A 19,605-nucleotide genomic window follows, 5' to 3' on the forward strand; every position below is an offset into this window, starting at 1 on the left:
TATTTGTTTAATATGTGCATTGAAGGACATATCCTGGTCAAAAATGACTCCAAGATTTCTCACAGTGTTACTGGAGGCCAAAGTAATGCCATCCAGAGTAAGTATCTGGTTAGACACCATGTTTCTAAGATTTGTGGGGCCGAGAACAAGAATTTCAGTTTGATCTGAATTTAGAAGCAGGAAATTAGAGGTCATCCAGGCCTTAATATCTTTAAGACATTCCTGCAGTTTAATTAATTGATGCGCGTTACAGCACAGCACAGTACTGTATAGTACAGCACAGCGCAGCACAATACAGTACAGTACAGTATAGCACGGCACAATTGAAGTCTTTACAGAGTTCCTACCTGCTAAAAAATGTTCACTTGGAGGAAACATCATGTTGAGCATTTTCTAAAATAAGGTGCTTTAAAATGAATGTTTAGAGTTATGAGTCGTGTCATAGGAAAGAAGACAGAAGTATGACTGCAGGTAGGATTAGACAGTGAATAGCTGTGCTGCACGAAGCTGCTGCAAACCAGGAAGAAAATACAGTCAGAGAACCTGACGGAACTATGAAGACAAGAGTGAAACCAACAAGGGCAAACTAAGCAGAGAATAATTCAAAATAAATCAGGCAGTGGAGACAAGGTAACTACTAGTAATAAAGAGAGGCAGCATCAGAAACACAAGGAAACATTAAAGTAGAAAAACAGTTAATGTGACATTAAAGACGTGCACTGGACACCGTTTACTCACTGTATTGTGTTTGTGGAAGAATATTTAGGGGAATCAAACAGCTCAGTTAATCAGCATACAATTGCACCCATGAAACTCCCATTATTTTTAAACTAAGAAATTCTTTAAAATGATTCAAATTAACAGCTTATTTTTTTTTTGTTTTTACTTCTTCATTCTTAATTCTCTGGTTTATGTGTCTGGACTTCCTGCACCTCAGTGTTACACAGTGATTATGAGGAAGTTTGGGGTTTTTTTCTAAAGGGTTTTCCCCTGATGTTTATCCTTCAGGAAATCATCCAATCTAAACTTCTGTGTCCCTTAAACTAATGCAACACTTACCTGCAGGGCAGATATGACAGCAATGCTGAGCAGCCTCATTCTTCAGCTGTGAATCAGACAGAAAACTTTGTTCAAACTGTTTCACACTGGCAGTCACGTGAACAAGTGAAACAGGATGCAAACAGTCTGATACTCTGGATTTTTCCAGTATTTCACTCTTTCTACAACTTAGCATTAGCCTGACTTTAATTAACACCAATATATCATCCAGCTAGAGCCTGTGGGATACAGGGATACCCCTCAGTACCCCATGGTATCTGTCAGTGTCACACACTAACTCAGTTTTCTTCCCCACCGGAGACCAGTGTGCATATGGCGACCATACCTGGAGCAAATTACAACCAGTAACAGAGCTCCTGGTATCACTTTGTAACCAAATCTCTCTATCATGATTCATGAAGGGCTGTTGCATTAAGCAGAGCCTGACATGTGCCTAAGAGGTTTATGAGTTGATCTGTTAAGAAGCAAACAATACAGCCTGTATGTCTCTGTACTTTGGTGTATCTGTTGTATACACACTGTTGGTTTTTTGTTTTTGGTCCTCTATGATTCAGTTTTTTTTTTGTTTTTGTTTTTTTTAGCATTTCTCTCCAAAAGGGAACGAGCTTCACTGCTGTGTTTGTTTTGTCGTATTGTGAAACCAGCTCAATGAGTTTCTTTTCAGGAAAGCCAGAGAAAAACCAGTTTGGTACAAAGAATTCAGCATTCATGTTATCCTGGAGCAATGTAAGAAAAAAAGTCTGACTACAGCTTAGTATAAAAGAGGACACAGTCAGTCAGCCAGTGTGTGTGTTTCCAGCTCAGGTAGAGTGGAGTCTTCCTTCTCTCAGCAGTCTGAACTCTTTAATCTGAGGAGAAGCAGGACTGCTGTAAGTCTCTCTGATTCTTCATTTTTCATTTGTCCTGCAAAGTGTTGGTCGATCAAACAGGTATCAAAAACACATGGTTTTAGTCATTTATTTATTTTGCAGTTCTGATGATGATTATTATATTCCTGCTGTTTCATTGTCCTGTCTTCATGCTTGTAACATCTCAGTGTTTATGTTCAGTTTGAGTCTCAACTCTAGTGTTCGTTATCTTCAGCTTATTTTGTGTTTTACATTGAAGAAGGTTTTTCTTTGATCTGTGATGCTCCGAGATGGAGAAAGTTGCAAAAAGGAAGACAGGAGAGGAAGATGATTACTTTCAAAGATAAGGAATGTTTACAAATGTTGCTGAAGTTATGCTTTTTTTTTTATATTGTGAAACCAGTTGAAGTGTCCAACTGTGAAAGCCTGTAGCCTGTGATAGCCTGTACACAAAGAAAAACTAACTGGAGCTCACAGTCTAAATTATTGTGTCTAATTCTATGTCGTTCTTTCCTCCATGCTGCACCACCTGGTCTTAGGGTTCCCCCACCTCCCAAATCTCACTTTAATCCCTGGTTAGGATCCTCTGCATCTAGTTTGTTTAATCAATAATAATTCATTAGGATGAATTCGAATCATTCAGTTAATCAGTATCAGCAGTAGATTTTCTCATTATTAGAAAAAATCAGTCCTGAATGATCAATAAAACGATGATGTGATGTACAGTGAAAATCAAAAGAAGTCTGATCTCTCTGTCTGTCTGTCTCTCTCTCTCTCTCTCTCTCTATCTTAAACACACACACACACACACACACACACACACACACACACACACACACACACACACACACACACACACACTGACAGCTGAAGATGTCCTCTGATTTATTTGCAGGTCAAAGATGGAGATGTGCACAGATTACAGGCAGAGAGACAGTCAGGGTAAAAAAGTAAGCCAATGTATAATTCTCATATTACATATATTGACTGATTTGCAATCATTGTCAAGCTAATGATAATTAAAGCAGCAGAGTTTTTATTTCCTGTGACCTATACTGCATTTAAAAATCAGCTTTTATTAAAATGATCTAATGACATCCTTTAAATTTTTTTTTTTTCTTTTAAGATTTACCCTGTGACCAAACAATCACAGCGTAATCGCATCGCCCTGCTGATCAGTAATCTAAAGTTTAATGTGGGTTCAAACACACGGGGAGCTGAGAAAGATGAACAGGTCATGTACAGTCTGCTTCAGACTATGGGATATGAGGTGGTGAGACGCAGTGACTTGACTGCCCAGGTAAGTTTTTAGAGAGAGAAAATATTTCTTCACTTTCACTCATCTGGTTTTCAAACTGATTAAATGATCCAGTGACTGATGCCTGACTCTTTTGTTCTCACAGACAATCTGTCCTGCTCTGGAAGAGTTTTCTGAACATCCTAAACTCACCCTCACAGACAGTGTCTTTGTGGCTGTCCTGTCTTATGGAAGTGTGGGAACTAAGTGCGCAACTGACACTGAGGAGTTTGAAATTGACACAATTTTCCAGAACTTAAACACAACAAAGTGTCCTGCACTGAAGGACAAACCAAAGATCATCATCATTCAGGACTGCAGAGGCGGTGATTCTCATTGGTCCTTATATACACAACAATAAATGAACAACATGAATTAATTTATTGTTAGTGTGATCATCTGTTCACCTGAAAAGATAAAACATTAATTCATACTGTATGTTTCAGTAAATCTGTGTGTTTGTTTCAGTGGAGGACAGCATCAGATCTCCATCAGTGAACTTTGCCAAGCATGCTCGGGTACAGAAGGAAAAGGATTTTATCATTTTTTATTCCAGCACCCTTCGTAAGTTTGCCACATTCCAACCTTTTATGACAGTGAAGCACCCACAGACTTGCAGATATGATATGTTTCTGTTTGTTTGCAGACACAGTTTCACATGAACATACAACATATGGTTCTGTTTTTATCCAACATTTCGTTGAGGTTTTCAGAGAGCACCACGGTGAGGATTACATTCAGGAAATGCTGAGAATGGTAAATTTGACTAGTTTTTATTCTTTAATCATAAACACAAATAACCACAAAGTACAGTGATACTAGGAGACAGCTAGCAGCTACAGCCATCTGTGTCACAATCCACAATAATTACAGAGAAAAGTTAAAACGACCCCCTATGACCGAGTACTTGGCAACAGTGGGAAGGAAAAACTCCCTTTTAACAGGAAGAAACCTCCAGCAGAACCAGGCTCAGGGAGGGGCAGTCATCTGCTGCCAGCAGTCTGAGAGTGAAGTGCTCTATTGGGGTGATATGGTACTATGAGTTCTTTGAGATAAGATGGTGCCTGATTATTCAAGACCTTGTATGTGAGGAGAAGGATTTTAAATTCTATTCTAGATTTAACAGGGAGCCAATGAAGAGAAGCCAATATGGGAGAAATCTGCTCTCTCTGTCTAGTCCCTGTCAGTACTCTAGCTGCAGCATTTTGAATTAGCTGAAGGCTTCTGAGGGAGCTTTTAGGACAGCCTGATAATAATGAATTACAATAGTCCAGCCTAGAAGTCAACATGTATGTATACATGTGCTTTTAAAAAATTAAGTGAGCCCACACACAGAGGCACAAGGTTTCTGGTAACATTTTAGACATGCCAGCATCCTTTTATGACTGTGATTTCTCTAAGTAGGGCCTTTGTATCTGAAATCATGTTAAAGTGCACTCTGTCTCACAGGTCATGCAACGCTTTGAAGAATCCCCCTCTAAACATATACAGATGCCAATCAAAGAAACAGACACTCTGACAAAACGCTTCTACCTGTTTCCAGGTAAGTGTTACAGATTCCAGAAATGTGGAATTATTTTTGAAATATTGTGTTGTACTGGGGATGCCCTGACAGTGCATGGATCTGTGACGCAGCATGAAATGTTTAGTCTGTGGTTTATTCTATGAGGGACTGATTGGATCATGATGATGATGATGATGATGATGATGATGCTGCTGATGATGATGATGATGAAGAAAAAAAAAGTGTGCCACAACATGAATTTCCCAGTGTGGCATCAGTTAGAAGAAGACACCAAAGGACCATAAAAAATTTAACCTAACTTTATTGTTTGACTGAATTCAAACATCTAAACAGTATGTTCACATAAACAGTTTAACAGACAATTTATACTCAGTAATTTTTATCTGCTGTGATTTACTGAAATAGGTACAAACATATGTGGAAAACAGTCTAATTAGCTTGAAATTCTCCAGAATTCTTGAAAGATATTCAAAGCTCTTCTTTGGATGTTGGCTACCTTTTGTTCCGTTCCGTCAAGATGATCCCACACTGCTATAGCAATATTAAGATCTGGGCAGATCAGATTTACCTTTGTTAACAATGGCTTGTTGACAGCTGTCCTTCTACTGAAACTATTTCTAATGAAGCTTCAGTGAACAGTAGCTGGATCCACTGAAGGTCCCGATACATCTCTCAGGTCCTGTGTCAGATCTTATTGGGATTTTTTTTCCTATTTCTTAAAGACATGCCTTTCAGATGCTGTTCATCCGGTGTAGATAGTTTTTAGGCCTCACACTTCTCCTTTTGTTCTCCACTTATCCAGTTTTTTGAGGACACACTGCACATGATGCTGAGACATTCCAAGTTTTTGGCTAATATCCAAAGGGCCCCGATTAAAAAAAGCAAAGACATGTGAAAGGGTACACAGCTACATCAGGACTAATGATAACGCAACAATGAACTAAAGAATACTGAAACCTTGAATACAAGTACACACCAGGTAATCAAGGAAAGAGAGACAGCTGGGATGGATGAAGCAAAAGTGAACAATGCCGCACGGTTTGTAGGCTTTTCCATTAGGTCCCGGTACCAGGTACTTTTTTAGTACCCACTCAGCTGGGGTTCCAAGCAATCCAGGATTATCTGAAAATATGACGTCGAAGAACAGCATGCCACTGATTGGCCAGGAAGTGTCACCACTAGCTGAGTCATGAGAGCTACTTATTTCGGCAGCAAGAAAATGGAGGCATGTAAACCAACTTGTGGTCAAACGAGGAGGTCCAGACATTTCTGTGCTTGGTGGCAGATGAATGTATGAATGTATACATTTAATAAGATTTTGAAAAGTGAAATTAGACATACATCTAAACAATCATTATCATAAAATTTTGGCTCATAGATATTTATTTTTGACAAAATGAGCCAGCATTGACTACTCTACTTTAGGACTGAGTATTCTGATGCTGCAGTGACGATAATTTTGAGACTGAAAGATCTTGCAAAAGTTTTGTGAGGTCTCACATACACACAGACTCAGCTTGAGCTTTTATTTTATGAATATATATGATATAGATAAATAAGTATGTGTCCTCCATCACTGTGGTTGTTTATGAGCTGAGTGGCTGAGAGGAGAAGGGGGCGGGGCAGCGCTGTGTGTGTTTCTGGTGATCGAGTGAAGCAGTGATGGCGTGAGAGCGAGATAGTCAGTCAGGTTCATTCCTTCATGCTTGTACAGTTTTGGTTACAGCCAACAGGAACCAGTGAATTATAGAATAGAATAGAATAGAATAGAATAGAAAAGAATGCCTTTATTGTCATTATACAGGATGTACAATGAGATTGGAGGGCCACTCCTGTTCAGTGCCATGCAACAGAAAATCAAACTCTCTAAAATAAAAATAAAAATATTATAATCTAGTATAATCAAGAAATATACAGAAAATAACAATGTATAAAATATACAAAAAATAGAATGTATAAAAATATATACATACATTGGTGCATCTGTACATTGTAAGAAAAGTAAATAAGTGTATACATATAATAATGAAGATGATGAATATTGCACTAGTGAATGAATATTGGATATTACACAATATAGGAATGTTGGATATTGTTCAGTATGAATAATCTAATATTGCATAGCGATGTGGGTGTTGCACAGTTAGAGTGGGTGAGTGTGAGAATTCAGGGTGGTGATTGCCCTGGCGAAGAAACTGTTCTTGAGTCTGTTTGTTCTGGCTTTGATGCTCCTGTAGCGCCTGCCAGAGGGCAGCAGGTCAAACAGGTCAAAGCCAGGGTGTGAGCTGTCCTTGATGATGTTCCTGGCTCTGCTGATGCAGCGGGAGGTGTAGATGTCCATCAGGGAGGGGAGAGGGCAGCCAACGATTCTTTGTGCTGTCTTGACTACCCTCTGAAGCCTGACCCTGTCTGCCTCAGTGCAGCTGCCGTACCATACTGTGATACAGTACGTCAGCAGGCTCTCAATGGATGAGCGGTAGAAGGTCAGCAGCAGGTTTGAGTCCAAGTTGTTCTTCCTGAGGACCCTCAGGAAGTGAAGTTGCTGCTGAGCCTTCTTGATAACAGCTGTGATGTTATCTGACCAAGAGAGATCAGCAGAGATGAGGACACCAAGAAACCTGAAGGTGTGGACCCTCTCTACACGCTCGCCATTGATGTAGAGGGGAGCTGGGTCAGTCCTGTGCTTCCTGAAGTCGATGATGATCTCTTTGGTTTTCATGGTGTTCAGTACCAGGTTGTTCTCTGAACACTAGGCTGTCAACTTCAGGACCTCCTCTCTGTAAGCTGCCTCATCTCCCTTTGAGATGAGTCCGACCACTGTGGTGTCGTCAGTAAATTTGACGATGAGGTTGTTATTGTGGGCCGGACTGCAGTCATGGGTGTAGAGGCAGTACAGAGGGGGCTCAGCACACAGCCCTGTGGGGAGCCAGTGCTCAGTGTGCGGGTGGAGGAGAGATGGGGACCAAGTCTCACAGTCTGGGGCCGGTTGGTTAAGAAGTCCTTGATCCAGGAACATGTGAGAGGGGGGAGGCCCAGGGTGTGCAGTTTGGTGGTGAGAATGTCCGGGATGATTGTGTTGAACGCTGAGCTGTAATCCACAAAGAGCATGCGAGCGTAGCTCTGCTGCTGCTCCAAGTGGCTCAACACAGAGTGGAGAGCTACAGCGATGGCGTCCTCTGTGGATCTGTTTGCTCGATATGCAAACTGATGGGTGTCGAAAGTGGGGGGCAGATGGTCTTTGATGTGCTGGAGAACCAGCCTCTCAAAGCACTTCATGATTACCAGTGTGAGGGCCACAGGGCGGTAATCATTTAGGCTGGTGACAGATGACCTTTTGGGCACAGGGATGATTGTGGCTGTTTTTAGGCAGGGGGGGATGACTGCTTGGGCCAGGGAGAGGTTGAAAATCCTGGTGAGAATCAGGGTGAGCTGGTGGGCACACGCTCTGATCACCTTGCCAGGTACTCCGTCTGGTCCGGCAGCCTTCCTGGGGTTCACTGCCAGGAGCACGCGCCGTACCTCATGCTCCTGGACAGTGAGTGGGGTGCAGCCTGGTGGGGGGGGGCAGGACTGGAGCAGATGGGTGGTCCTGAGGTGTCTCAAAGCGAGCAAAGAAACAATTAAGTTCCTCTGCTAGTGACACACTCAGGTCTCCTGCAGTCACATCACAGCCTCTGAAGTTTGTGATGTTCTGAATGCCCTGCCACACCTCCCGTGTGTTATTGCTGGACAGATGGGACTCTATTCTCCTCCTGTAGTCCGTCTTGGCTTTTTTAATTCCTCTTTTCAGGTCAGCTCGAGCAGCACTGTACAGAGCTCTGTCGCCTGACCTGAAGGCAGCATCACAGGTTTTGAGGAGTGAACGGACCTGGCTGTTCATCCAGGGTTTCTGGTTAGGGAAAACCCGGATGTTTTTTCTAACAGTCACATTTCCAATACAGAACTTAATGTAGTCCAGTACCGTCCCTGTGAATGTTTCTAGGTCCTCATGTTCGAATAAGTCCCAGTCTGTGTATGCAAAGCAGTCCTGTAGGTCGGAGAGTGCGTTTTCAGGCCAGGTTGTAATGGTTTTTACAGTAGGCCTGGCTCTCCGTCTGAGGGGGGTGTATGCTGGGGTGAGCAGCAGGGAAAGATGGTCGGACTGGCCGAGGTGGGGGAGGGGTTTGGCTCTGTAAGCGTGCTTAATGTTGGAGTAAACATGGTCAAGAGTGTTCTCCCCTCTTGTAGAACATTTGACATGTTGGTGGAATTTCGGGAGTACAGTCTTTAAGTTGGCCTTGTTAAAGTCTCCCGCGATAATAAGAACACCGTCGGGGTGGAGCCGCTGCTGTTCGTTAATGGCGTTCAGCAGGAGAGAGAGCGCCATGCTAACCTTAGCATCGGGAGCTATATACACAGCTGTGATGATCACTACTGTTAGCTCTCTGGGTAGAAAAAAAGGCCGACATCTTACAGACATGTACTCGAGGTCTGGGGAACAATGTTTGTCTATGATTGTTCCGTTGTTACACCAATTAAAGGCGACATTTGTTGGCAATCTCTCGCTGATCCTTTAAATGTCCTGACAGATGCTGGCATATCAGGATTAACATGGAAGCGCACGGCCTAAAATTAAAAAGTTTTGTGAGATTTCGCAAAAGTACATCCCTTTTTTTTCCTCCCATGTCCCTTGTGGGGTTCCATAGTTTTGATACTTCCTATTACATTACAATACCAAAGAACCAGGTGAAATTAAATGTCATGAAAAAATATCATTTTCTTTGTACGCTTGGGAAAGGGGGGTCTGAAAAAGAGTACGCTTTGTATGCTCTGGAAAATGTCGATAATTTTGAATCATCCCTTAGTGACTTGCAAACATGGGACAGCTTTTATGACATATGCTTCTTGAATTCCCGACAAAACCACAAATCAATTTGAATTTCCTTTCCTTGAACTTCTTTTTAAAATATATCAAAAAGATAGCTCAAAACAATCAAAAATAAAAATACAAAAATGAAATCATATTTTCCTTCAATAAAATTTAAACAGAGTTTGGGACACCTGCCTTCTAAAAGAAAGACAAATAAAAGGAGAAAATGATATGTATTTAATTTAGTACTATTACTCTGCACTCATACTTTGGGATTAAATAGATCACAACATGACAATAATATATCAAGGGTCTGAATATTTAATTGTTTGACCCATATCTGAAAAGGATCAGGTACAAGACTGAAAATAAGTGAAAATGCAGCCACTGTCCAAACAAAACCTTCAGAAAGCCCAGAGAACAATTCTGAAGAGCAATTTTTTAAAAATGACAAGAAAGTCTGGCTCCTTGGAAACAAAATATAAAGACATTTTGGGTGACTCAAGACTTTTGCACAGTGCTCTATCATAAAATATATTATTACACTTATTTTAGTACATTTATACACATTCAGCACATGCTGCAACTACAAATAGACTAAGCAGCTGCACTACATGAGAGACCACATTCCACAGTGACCCCAGCACTAAAGTGATAAACTCCACCCTTAAAGGCCCCATAAATTAGTGTTGAGAGCATGAATGAGGATAAAACCCCTTTGAGTTCATAGTCTGTGTTTTATCTCACTTTTGAACAACATAGGTGGTGATGTACCGGAAGAAGTCAAGCAGCGGTCTGCAGGAGAGGAGGATCTATGCAGGAGACTGAACCTTCCCTGGTATGAACAGATTCTACTCTCCTTCACTCAAACCTGTTTGCTTTGTGCAGGATACAAGGATTACATGAAGAATCACACATCCTGTGATCACTATAAAAACACTGTGTGAACACGAACAAGAGATGTTTATGCAGATTTGGACAGAGCTCTGCATGTTGGAGGAACAAAAAACCTTCTCCAACCAAAAGATCACATTAGTTAAGTATTAGCACAAAAGACAAAGACTGGAACCTAAAATGTTTAATCATGAGTCAAAGTGTAGTAGAAGCTGACAACTGCAGGACAGGACGTTAGTGTCATGGTCCCCGCCCTCTCCGGGCCGGCAGTGTGTTGTATGGGTGTGTTTTGTTCTTTGGGCAGGCTCGACAGTTGCTCCACCCTCTGGCCGGCCTCCTCCAGCCGTGTGTGGCACACCTGATCTCAATCACTGTTTACTCACCTGTTTTCCCTGAGGCTCACTTGCTGGGTATTTAAGCCAAAGGAAGTCTTCAGTCCTTGCCGGATCGTTGCCTCTATCAGGTAGCCAAACTAAGCACTTTATTTTGGTGTCGTTCCAACGTTCTTTTTGCCTTCTGGATTAATTGCTGTTTGTGTGCAGAGCTGAGCCGGGGTCTGTTGGGGTGCGAGTCAAGAATTCTGTGGGTCAGAAAACGTGCTGCCAGACCGACGGAGGGTTGGAGACAAGCCTGTTTAATCCCGGACCTCCTCACTCAAAACTTTGTTGGATTTGTGAAAATAAAAACTGGAAACATTTTACGTCTGCCTCTGCAGTTGGGTCCTTCCTTTTCCTGAACATCATGACAGTTAGGATGTCAGGTGCATTCAAAATGCTGGCCTGTTCCTTTATCAGTCCGTAACAGTGATGAGTGACATGATATTCATGTTAGCGTGCTGACTGAGACTGTTCTGGTCTAACCCTCTCCTCCTTTCAGGGTGGAGTCTGATGGAGTCCGATGGGTGAGATCAGATCTGAGGAAGCGTAAGTATGTTTTTAATTCAACCATCTTCAAACTATCACATCACTCATTCACACCTCTGATGTCAGGAATCATCATAAAAAGTCAATCAATGAACAGATGATGGATCAGTAAATGCAGCTGGATTGTGTTTGTCTGATTCCATCAGATTCCTGTCATCTCACAATCAACACAAACACAGTATACGAATGGTTCAAACTGTCAGACAACAACAGGAAGGTGACACGTGTGGATGCAAAGCAGCCATATCCTGATCATCCAGACAGATTCGACCGTCCTCAGCTGCTGTGCACAGACAGTCTGACTGGGCGCTGTTACTGGGAGGTCGAGTGGAGCGGAGATGTTTCGATAGCAATGAGTTACAGAGGAATCAAGAAGAGTGGAAACAGTGAGGAGTCTTTGTTTGGATTCAATAATCAGTCCTGGAGTCTGGATTGCTCTTATTGTTACTCTGTCCTGCACAATAACAAAGAAACCTCCATCTTCTCTTTCCACAACTCTAAAGACTTCAAGCCTGTCTCTAACAGAGCAGCAGTGTATGTGGACCTTCCTGCTGGCACTCTGTCCTTCTTCACAATCTACTCTGATACTCTGATCCACCTCCACACCTTCAACAGCACATTCACTGAACCTCTGTATCCTGGATTTGGACTCTGGTCTCATCATTCCTCAGTGAGGCTGTGCTGAATTCAGTATTAACACTTTCCTCTGCCTCCTCTGAGAAACACTCTGACTGTTGCAGTTCAGTTTGTCCTTCTCCTTCATTCAGAAACACGTTTTCACATTCATGGATTCAATCAGTTCATATTTGAAACTGTTCTCAATTACTTCTTCAGTCCTTTAAAGATGGAAGCTGTGATAATTCCATCAGCTGAGATGATCGCTTCATTTTTGTGATGCTGTAAATTTGACTCCTTTTTACATGAACATGCTCCTGGCTAAATGAGCATATTCATAGATGATTTGGTCAAACCTGGGTTGACTGATTAACCACCTTCATGTGACCTTCGTGTCACCTCTAGGTCTTATTTCTGATATCAGGGTACAACATACCAAACACAGCATGGTTTACAACAACCAAATACTAAGATGGACTGTTGGTCCCAAATGTTTGCAGATGCTTCTGTCTGTATTTCTGTTATTCTTTGTCTTATCCTTGTAACGTATGGTGTGGGAGTTTTTAATTTTGAGAACAATAGCGTTCCATTTTTTAGGATTTAATAAAATGTTTAATAAATTTAATTTTAATTAATGTTAGGATTTAATAAAATAAAATAATAAAATAATGTTATTGCACAGATTCAGTAGAAATTGCTTTGTGTTCAGTGGAATTTCTTACTCTAATGTCACTATTTTAAAATGCTTGTGCCAAACACAGTGAAATGGTGCTTCTTCAGCATTTCCTCCATCTGTGAGCTTTATTTTTTTTTTTTATCAACTTCCAGGACTGAGAAATGATGCCAAAGTTCCTCTAATGTCCACTTCAGAGAAATGTTTCCACTGTTGATCATTGTTTACTTGAACAATGTTCTTTGTATGATACAGTGTAAATGTTTGTCATTTGAACTTAGTTTGTTGTACTTGTGATGTGTTTTGTGTGAATATAGTGCACTTTGGCTGATTGATTTAAAGATGATGTAAAGATATACTTCTATATTGATAAAAATATGAGAAAGTGCCATTACAGTGCATGTTTGCAATCACAAATTCTGATCTATAAATACTTAAATATTTTTAAGTTGTGACCACAATCAGACCTAACCTTTGAGTGGGTTTGATGTTCTTTAGACAACAACTTAGCAACAACTTAGACTGAGCAGCCTCGTGGCACCCAAGCAAAGAGGCAGGACTGAGCTGTAGTGAGAGATGCCGAAGAATAGGAAGCACACAGTGTACAGGTGGCTGGCTCCTTATCCTCTTCCTACAACCCGACCAATGCTGAAGCTGGCCCAGACGTGGAGCTGGCCAGAATGATGAGTAACAGAACCGAGGCTTGATGGCTGGGCAGCACGGATGGAGCTTGGGTGCTGGGCGGATCAGAATCTGTTGGCCCCACAGCAAAAAGAAAAGACAGGAAACGTTAAGGGAATGGATTAAACTCCAAATTTAAACCTAAATTCTAACAAGAACTACAGATTCCAAAACGCTCAATAACATATAAAAAACACAAAACTGTGAATGTCAAACAACCTAAAATTTTCAAAAACCATAATCAGACCCAGGATTATGACACATGCAGAGTATGTGTAAAAAACACAACCAGTACAGCCTGCCTGCTCACTATGTTTCACAAAAGTTTGTCCCTCAGAGTCAGAACAGAATTAGAGAAAAGGGCTTTTAATTACGCTGCCTCTACTTCCTGAAATAAGCTCCCAAAGGAGCTGAAATTGTCAGAAGTGGTTAATTTGAAGCACAGAGTACAGTTCTATTGGTCAGTGAGACTGTTTTTGATGCTGATCTTGTTCTTGATATGTTTCTGCATGTGATTCAGATGTTTGTGTTCACTTGCCTGTCAGCTGAATTTGTTTCTTTACTTATGTTATATTTGTTCTGATTCCTGCTGCCCTCTCAGCGAGGAAAAGGAAATTTTTAACCACAATGAGATTTTTACTTGGAATACATAAAGGATAAAGGCACAAACTGAGAAAAAGAGATTCATTCATATGACAGAGCATTAAAAGTGGTGCTAGGTCCCCCTTTTCAATTATTAAATTATTATTATTGTACTTGCCAGAAAAATAACACACACACAATGTTTAGTACCATGTTTGTCCTCCTGTAAAAGTACAGCTCCTGGATGTGGGCACTGACATCAACCTCTAGTTAAAAGTTAGTTAAAATTACAGACACACTGCAAAGGAGAACCTGGCAGATTCAACAGAGTCCAAACTGATGGACTGGAAGGACTTCACAAGCTCATCAGTGGAGCAACAACAGCAGCACAATTCTCACAAACCCACAGTAATACCCACACATACCCAGAAAGCAGCTGAGTTAGCACCTCATTTCTGGCAGCTTGAAGCCCTGCAGTCACCTGAAGGCAGCAGGACACACATGCTGATAAATGTGTGGACAGAGCGCTCTGACATGATGCATGAACGCCCTCTGTGGTTCCCTTCATTAAACCCCCTGCAGATGACACCAGGCTGCTCCAAAGCCCATCTGACTCTCCACTCAGCGACTGCTGCAGTGTGAATTGTATTGTGTAGTTTGTGGGAGATGTTGGATTCCAGCAGCTCATCAATCCTGTATGTCAGGACCTCCTTTCCTTTTGAGTCAAAGCAGCATTTCATGTTTCTCTAAATGCAGCCCAGTGAAAAAGCTGCTGAGTCACATTTTATCACCTGAGATATGAATCTTCAAATAACAAAGAAAATCTGAATGACATGGTCATAAAGAGCCACTTCAACATGTTTATTATTTATCATCTCTGTATATTTCTCCTCCGTGAATCGCCACCTTATCGTGGTGGAGGGGTTTGTGTGTCCCAGTGATCCCAGGAGCTATGTTGTCTGGGGGCTTGTCCCCCTGGCAGGGTCTCCCATGGCAAACTGGTCCTGGGTGAGGGTCCAGACAAAGAGCGGTTCAGAAGACCCTTATGAGTGAAAAAACAAGGGAACAGTTTACCCTGCCCGGGATAGGGTTACCGGGGCCCCACCCTGGAGCCAGGCCTGGGGAGGGAGCTCGAGGGAGAGCGTCTGGTGGCCAGGCATTAGCCCGTGGTGCTTGGCCGGGCGCAGCCCGAAGAGGTTACATGGGCCCGCCCTCCTGCAGGCCCACCACCCGCAGGAGGTGTCGTAGGGGTCGGGTGCAATGTGTGTCGGGCGGTGGCCTAGGGCGGAGGCCCTGGCGGACCGATCCCCGGCTATCGAAACTGGCTGTTGGGACATGGAATGTCACCTCTCTGGTGGGGAAGGAGCCTGAGCTAGTGCGTGAGGTTGAGAGATACCAGCTAGACATAGTTGGGCTCACCTCAACGCATGGCCTGGGCTCTGGAACCAGTCTCCTGGAGAAGGGCTGGACTCTGTTCCAGTCTGGAGTTGCCCTCGGTGAGAGGCGGCGAGCTGGGGTGGGTATTCTTGTATCCCCCCGGCTTGCTGCCTGTACGTCGGAGTTTTCACCGGTGGACGAGAGGGTAGTTTCCCTGCGCCTCCGGGCTGGGGAACGGGTCCTGACTGTTGTTTGCGCTTATGCGCCGAATGACAGTTCAGGGTACCCACCCTTTTTGGAGTTGCTGGGTGGGGTGCTGGAGAGTGCTCCATCTGGTGACTCCATAGTCTTGCTGGGAGACTTCAACGCTCACGTGGGCAATGACAGTGAGACCTGGAGGGGCGTGATTGGGAGGAACGGCCTGCCCGATCTGAACCCGAATGGTGTTTTGTTATTGGACTTCTGTGCAAACCACAGTTTGTCCATAACAAACACCGTGTTCGAACACAAGGATGTCCATAAGTGCACATGGCACCAGGACACCCTAGGTCGCAGGTCGATGATCGATTTTGTAATCGTATCATCAGATCTGCGGCCGTATGTTCTGGACACTCGGGTGAAGAGAGGAGCTGAGCTGTCAACTGATCACCACCTGGTGGTGAGTTGGATCAGGTGGCGGGGGAAGATGCTGGACAGACCTGGCACACCTAAACGTATTGTGAGGGTGCGCTGGGAACGCCTGGCAGAAGCCCCAGTCCGGGAGATCTTCAACTCCCACCTCCGGCAGAACTTCGACAGCATTCCGAGGGAGGCTGAGGACATTGAGTCCGAATGGACCATGTTCCGCACCTCCATTGTTGAGGCTGCTGCTCAGAGCTGTGGCTGCAAGGTGGTTGGTGCCTGTCGTGGTGGTAACCCCCGAACCAGATGGTGGTCACCAGAGGTGAAGGGACCATCAAGCTGAAGAAAGAGTCCTATCGGGCTTGGTTAGCCTGTGGGACTCCGGAGGCAGCTGACAGGTATCGACAGGCCAAGCGGAATGCAGCTCGGGTAGTGGCCAAAGCAAAAACTCGGGTGTGGGAGGAGTTTGGTGAGGCTATGGAAAAAGACTTTCGGACGGCATCGAAGCGATTCTGGCAAACCGTCAGGCGACTCAGGAGGGGAAAGCAGTGCTTCACTCACACTGTTTACAGTGCGGGGGGGGTGCTGCTGACTTCAACTGAGGCTATAGTCGGACGGTGGAAGGAATACTTCGAGGACCTTCTGAATCCCACTGACACGCCTTCTGTAGTGGAAGCAGAGTCTGGGGATGAGGGGGATGACTTGACCATCACTGGGGGTGAGGTCACTGAGGTAGTTAAACAACTCCTTGGTGGCAGAGCCCCTGGGGTGGACGAGATTCGCCCTGAGTTCCTGAAGGCTCTGGATGTTGTAGGGCTGTCTTGGTTGACACGCCTCTGCAACATCGCGTGGAGATCTGGGGCAGTGCCATTGGATTGGCAGACCGGGGTGGTGGTCCCCATCTTTAAGAAGGGAGACCGGAGGGTGTGCTCCAACTTTCGGGGGATCACACTCCTCAGCCTCCCCGGTAAGGTCTATGCCAGGGTGCTGGAAAGGAGGGTGCGTCCGTTAGTCGAACCTCGGATTCAGGAGGAACAATGCGGTTTTCGTCCTGGTCGTGGAACGCTGGACCAGCTCTTTATCCTCTCAAGGATATTCGAGTGTGCGTGGGAGTTTGCCCAACCACTCTACATGTGCTTTGTGGACTTGGAGAAGGCATTCGACCGTGTTCCTCGGGGTGTTCTTTGGGAGGTTCTGCGGGAGTATGGGGTGTCTGGCCCATTGTTGCGGGCCATTCAGTCTCTGTACAACCGCAGTGAGAGCTTGGTCCGTATAGCCGGTAATAAGTCGGATTTGTTTCCTGTGGGTGTTGGACTCCGTCAGGGCTGCCCTTTGTCACCGATTCTGTTCATAATTTTTATGGACAGAATTTCTAGGCGTAGCCAGGTGGCGGAAGGCTTCTTCCTTGGTGGCCTCAGAGTCTCATCTCTGCTTTTTGCAGATGATGCGGTTCTGTTGGCTTCATCGGGGGGGGCCTCCAGCTCGCAGTGGAACGGTTCGCAGCCGAGTGTGAAGCGGCTGGCATGAGAATCAGCACCTCTAAGTCTGAGGCCATGGTCCTCAGCCGGAAAAGGGTGGAGTGCCATCTCCGGCTCAGGAACGAGTTCTTGCCTCAAGTGGAGGAGTTTAAGTATCTCGGGGTCTTGTTCACGAGTGATGGGCGAAGGGAACGGGAGATCGACAGGTGGATCGGGGCTGCTTCTGCAGTGATGCGGACGCTGCACCGGTCCGTCGTGGTGAAGAGGGAGCTTAGCGTAAAAGCGAAGCTCTCGATTTACCGGTCGATCTACGTTCCTACCCTCACCTATGGTCACGAGCTTTGGGTAGTGACCGAAAGAATAAGATCGCGAATACAAGCGGCAGAAATGAGTTTCCTTCGAAGGGTGGCTGGCCTCTCCCTTAGAGATAAGGTGAGGAGTGCGGCCATCCGGGAGGGGCTCAGAGTAGAGCCGCTGCTCCTCCACATCGAAAGGAGCCAGTTGAGGTGGCTCGGGCATCTGATTAGGATGCCTCCTGGCCGCCTCCTGGGTGAGGTGTTCCGGGCATGTCCCACCGGGAAGAGGCCCCGTGGTAGACCCAGGACACGCTGGAGAGATTATGTATCTCGGCTGGCCTGGGAACGCCTTGGGGTCCCTCCGGATGAGCTGGAGGAGGTGGCTGGGGAGAGGGAAGCTTGGGCTTCTCTGCTTAGGCTTCTGCCCCCGCGACCCGGCCCCGGATAAGCGGAAGAAAATGGATGGATGGATCTCTGTATATTTGACTGTTTCACTGACTTCAATGTTGGAGCTTCAAAATCAACTAAAGGCCCCACCCACAAAAGTCCAACTCAACCAATGAGATGATTTCTGTCTGCAGAGCAAAAAGTTGGAGGAAATCAAAGCCCAGCCTGATGAACCTGCTGCAGTGGAAGAACATTGTTCATGTGCTGTGTGTCTGGCTTCAGCAGCTCCAAAGACATGTTGCTGCACCTCTTTTTGTTTTCATCTCACTTCATAGGTGAACTTTTTTCTCTTTCTCAGAACGCAACATTTCTTTCTCTGTTCTGAACCCTGTGGTAGGAATGAATCATTGGTCTGGAGGATTGTAGATTTTCACTTTATTCCTACTTTTCCTGATTCCCACTGTCTTCTCCTCTCAGCCTCATGGACAATGTTAGTCTGATGGCTTCATTTTCTCTGCTTTTTCCAGGACCAACAGCTGGAGACACAATCTCTCCTCTACAAGATGAAGTCACTGGAACAGAAGGACAAATTGTCACACTCACATGTAGCTATGAGACAGGTGCAAGTAGTGCTTGGCTTTACTGGTACAGTCATCATTCTGACCTTCAGGCTCCTCAGTTTATACTCTGGAAGAAAGGAAAGGGTGGAACAGCTGAGTATATTCCCAATAAAAGATATGGATCAGAAACAACAACAAGCTCAACTACTCTGACCATTAAAGCCCTAACCCTGGCAGACACAGCTCTCTACTACTGTGCTCTAGAAACACAGTGATACAAAGTGTAGAAGAGGCTGTACAAAAACCTGAACACAGATATCTGACTACTCTTCAAAGAGGAGGGAAGTGGTATTCAAAGCACAGCTTCATATCAGATGGATTCTGCTGATTCCTGTTTTATCAGAGTCACTGTGGTTACAGCTGCTAATGAAACACTGTGGGAGGATTCACATGAGCAGCAAATCCACATCAACCACAAACCAACACTTTATATCAGCATCAACAGTCAGGAGGAAACATTGTCGCTGTCAGTGGTCCTGAAATGCAAATCATCTGAAAACTGAATGAAGCTGGAGGTTTTTCGCTTATTTTTTTTGGTGTGATGGATTGTGCAAAGCGTGACGACACTTGCTGGAAAGTAAATTAAGAAAGAAAGAAAATAAGAATTTAGACTTACTAAAGCTCTGTTTGATTTATTTTATTTCTTTTCCACCCAAGCTAACGAGCATATTGGGCAACAAGGTTCCTCCATCGATCACGGTCCGTGGCGAGGGTTTAAGCTTCATCCCAAGGGCTTTGAGGTCGCCTATGAAGGTCTGGCGCCAGATGAGCCTTGGATGTCCCCTGCCTTGTTGGACTTGTGGTTTGTTTTTTTTAAAAACTAAATACATAAAACTGTAAGATGTCTTCGTGTAGATTCTGTGAGAACTGGAGGTTCCAG

At 44.2% G+C, this 19,605-nt stretch overlaps 3 protein-coding genes across 3 annotated transcripts in view; 2 read left to right on the forward strand and 1 right to left on the reverse strand.

Moving 5' to 3' along the window:
• LOC115795213 (zinc finger protein 2 homolog) overlaps positions 1-19,605 on the reverse strand; it is a 500,950-nt gene that overhangs the window by 92,599 nt on the left and 388,746 nt on the right. The gene's annotated exons all lie outside the window — the stretch shown is intronic.
• LOC115795308 (caspase-1-like) lies at positions 1,859-3,932 on the forward strand. Its single transcript, XM_030751130.1, has 7 exons — positions 1,859-1,928; positions 2,803-2,857; positions 3,034-3,207; positions 3,311-3,530; positions 3,673-3,768; positions 3,851-3,885; positions 3,918-3,932. The coding sequence occupies exons 2-7, from the start codon at positions 2,810-2,812 to the stop codon at positions 3,930-3,932; spliced, it is 588 nt and encodes a 195-aa protein (XP_030606990.1). The 5' UTR covers positions 1,859-1,928; positions 2,803-2,809.
• On the forward strand, positions 3,868-12,562 carry LOC115795249 (stonustoxin subunit alpha-like). Its single transcript, XM_030751081.1, has 5 exons — positions 3,868-3,960; positions 4,654-4,747; positions 10,341-10,416; positions 11,349-11,395; positions 11,542-12,562. The coding sequence occupies exons 1-5, from the start codon at positions 3,949-3,951 to the stop codon at positions 12,078-12,080; spliced, it is 768 nt and encodes a 255-aa protein (XP_030606941.1). The 5' UTR covers positions 3,868-3,948; the 3' UTR covers positions 12,081-12,562.

The sequence above is a fragment of the Archocentrus centrarchus genome, chromosome 17 (assembly GCF_007364275.1).
Source record: "Archocentrus centrarchus isolate MPI-CPG fArcCen1 chromosome 17, fArcCen1, whole genome shotgun sequence".
Lineage (NCBI taxonomy): Eukaryota > Metazoa > Chordata > Actinopteri > Cichliformes > Cichlidae > Archocentrus > Archocentrus centrarchus.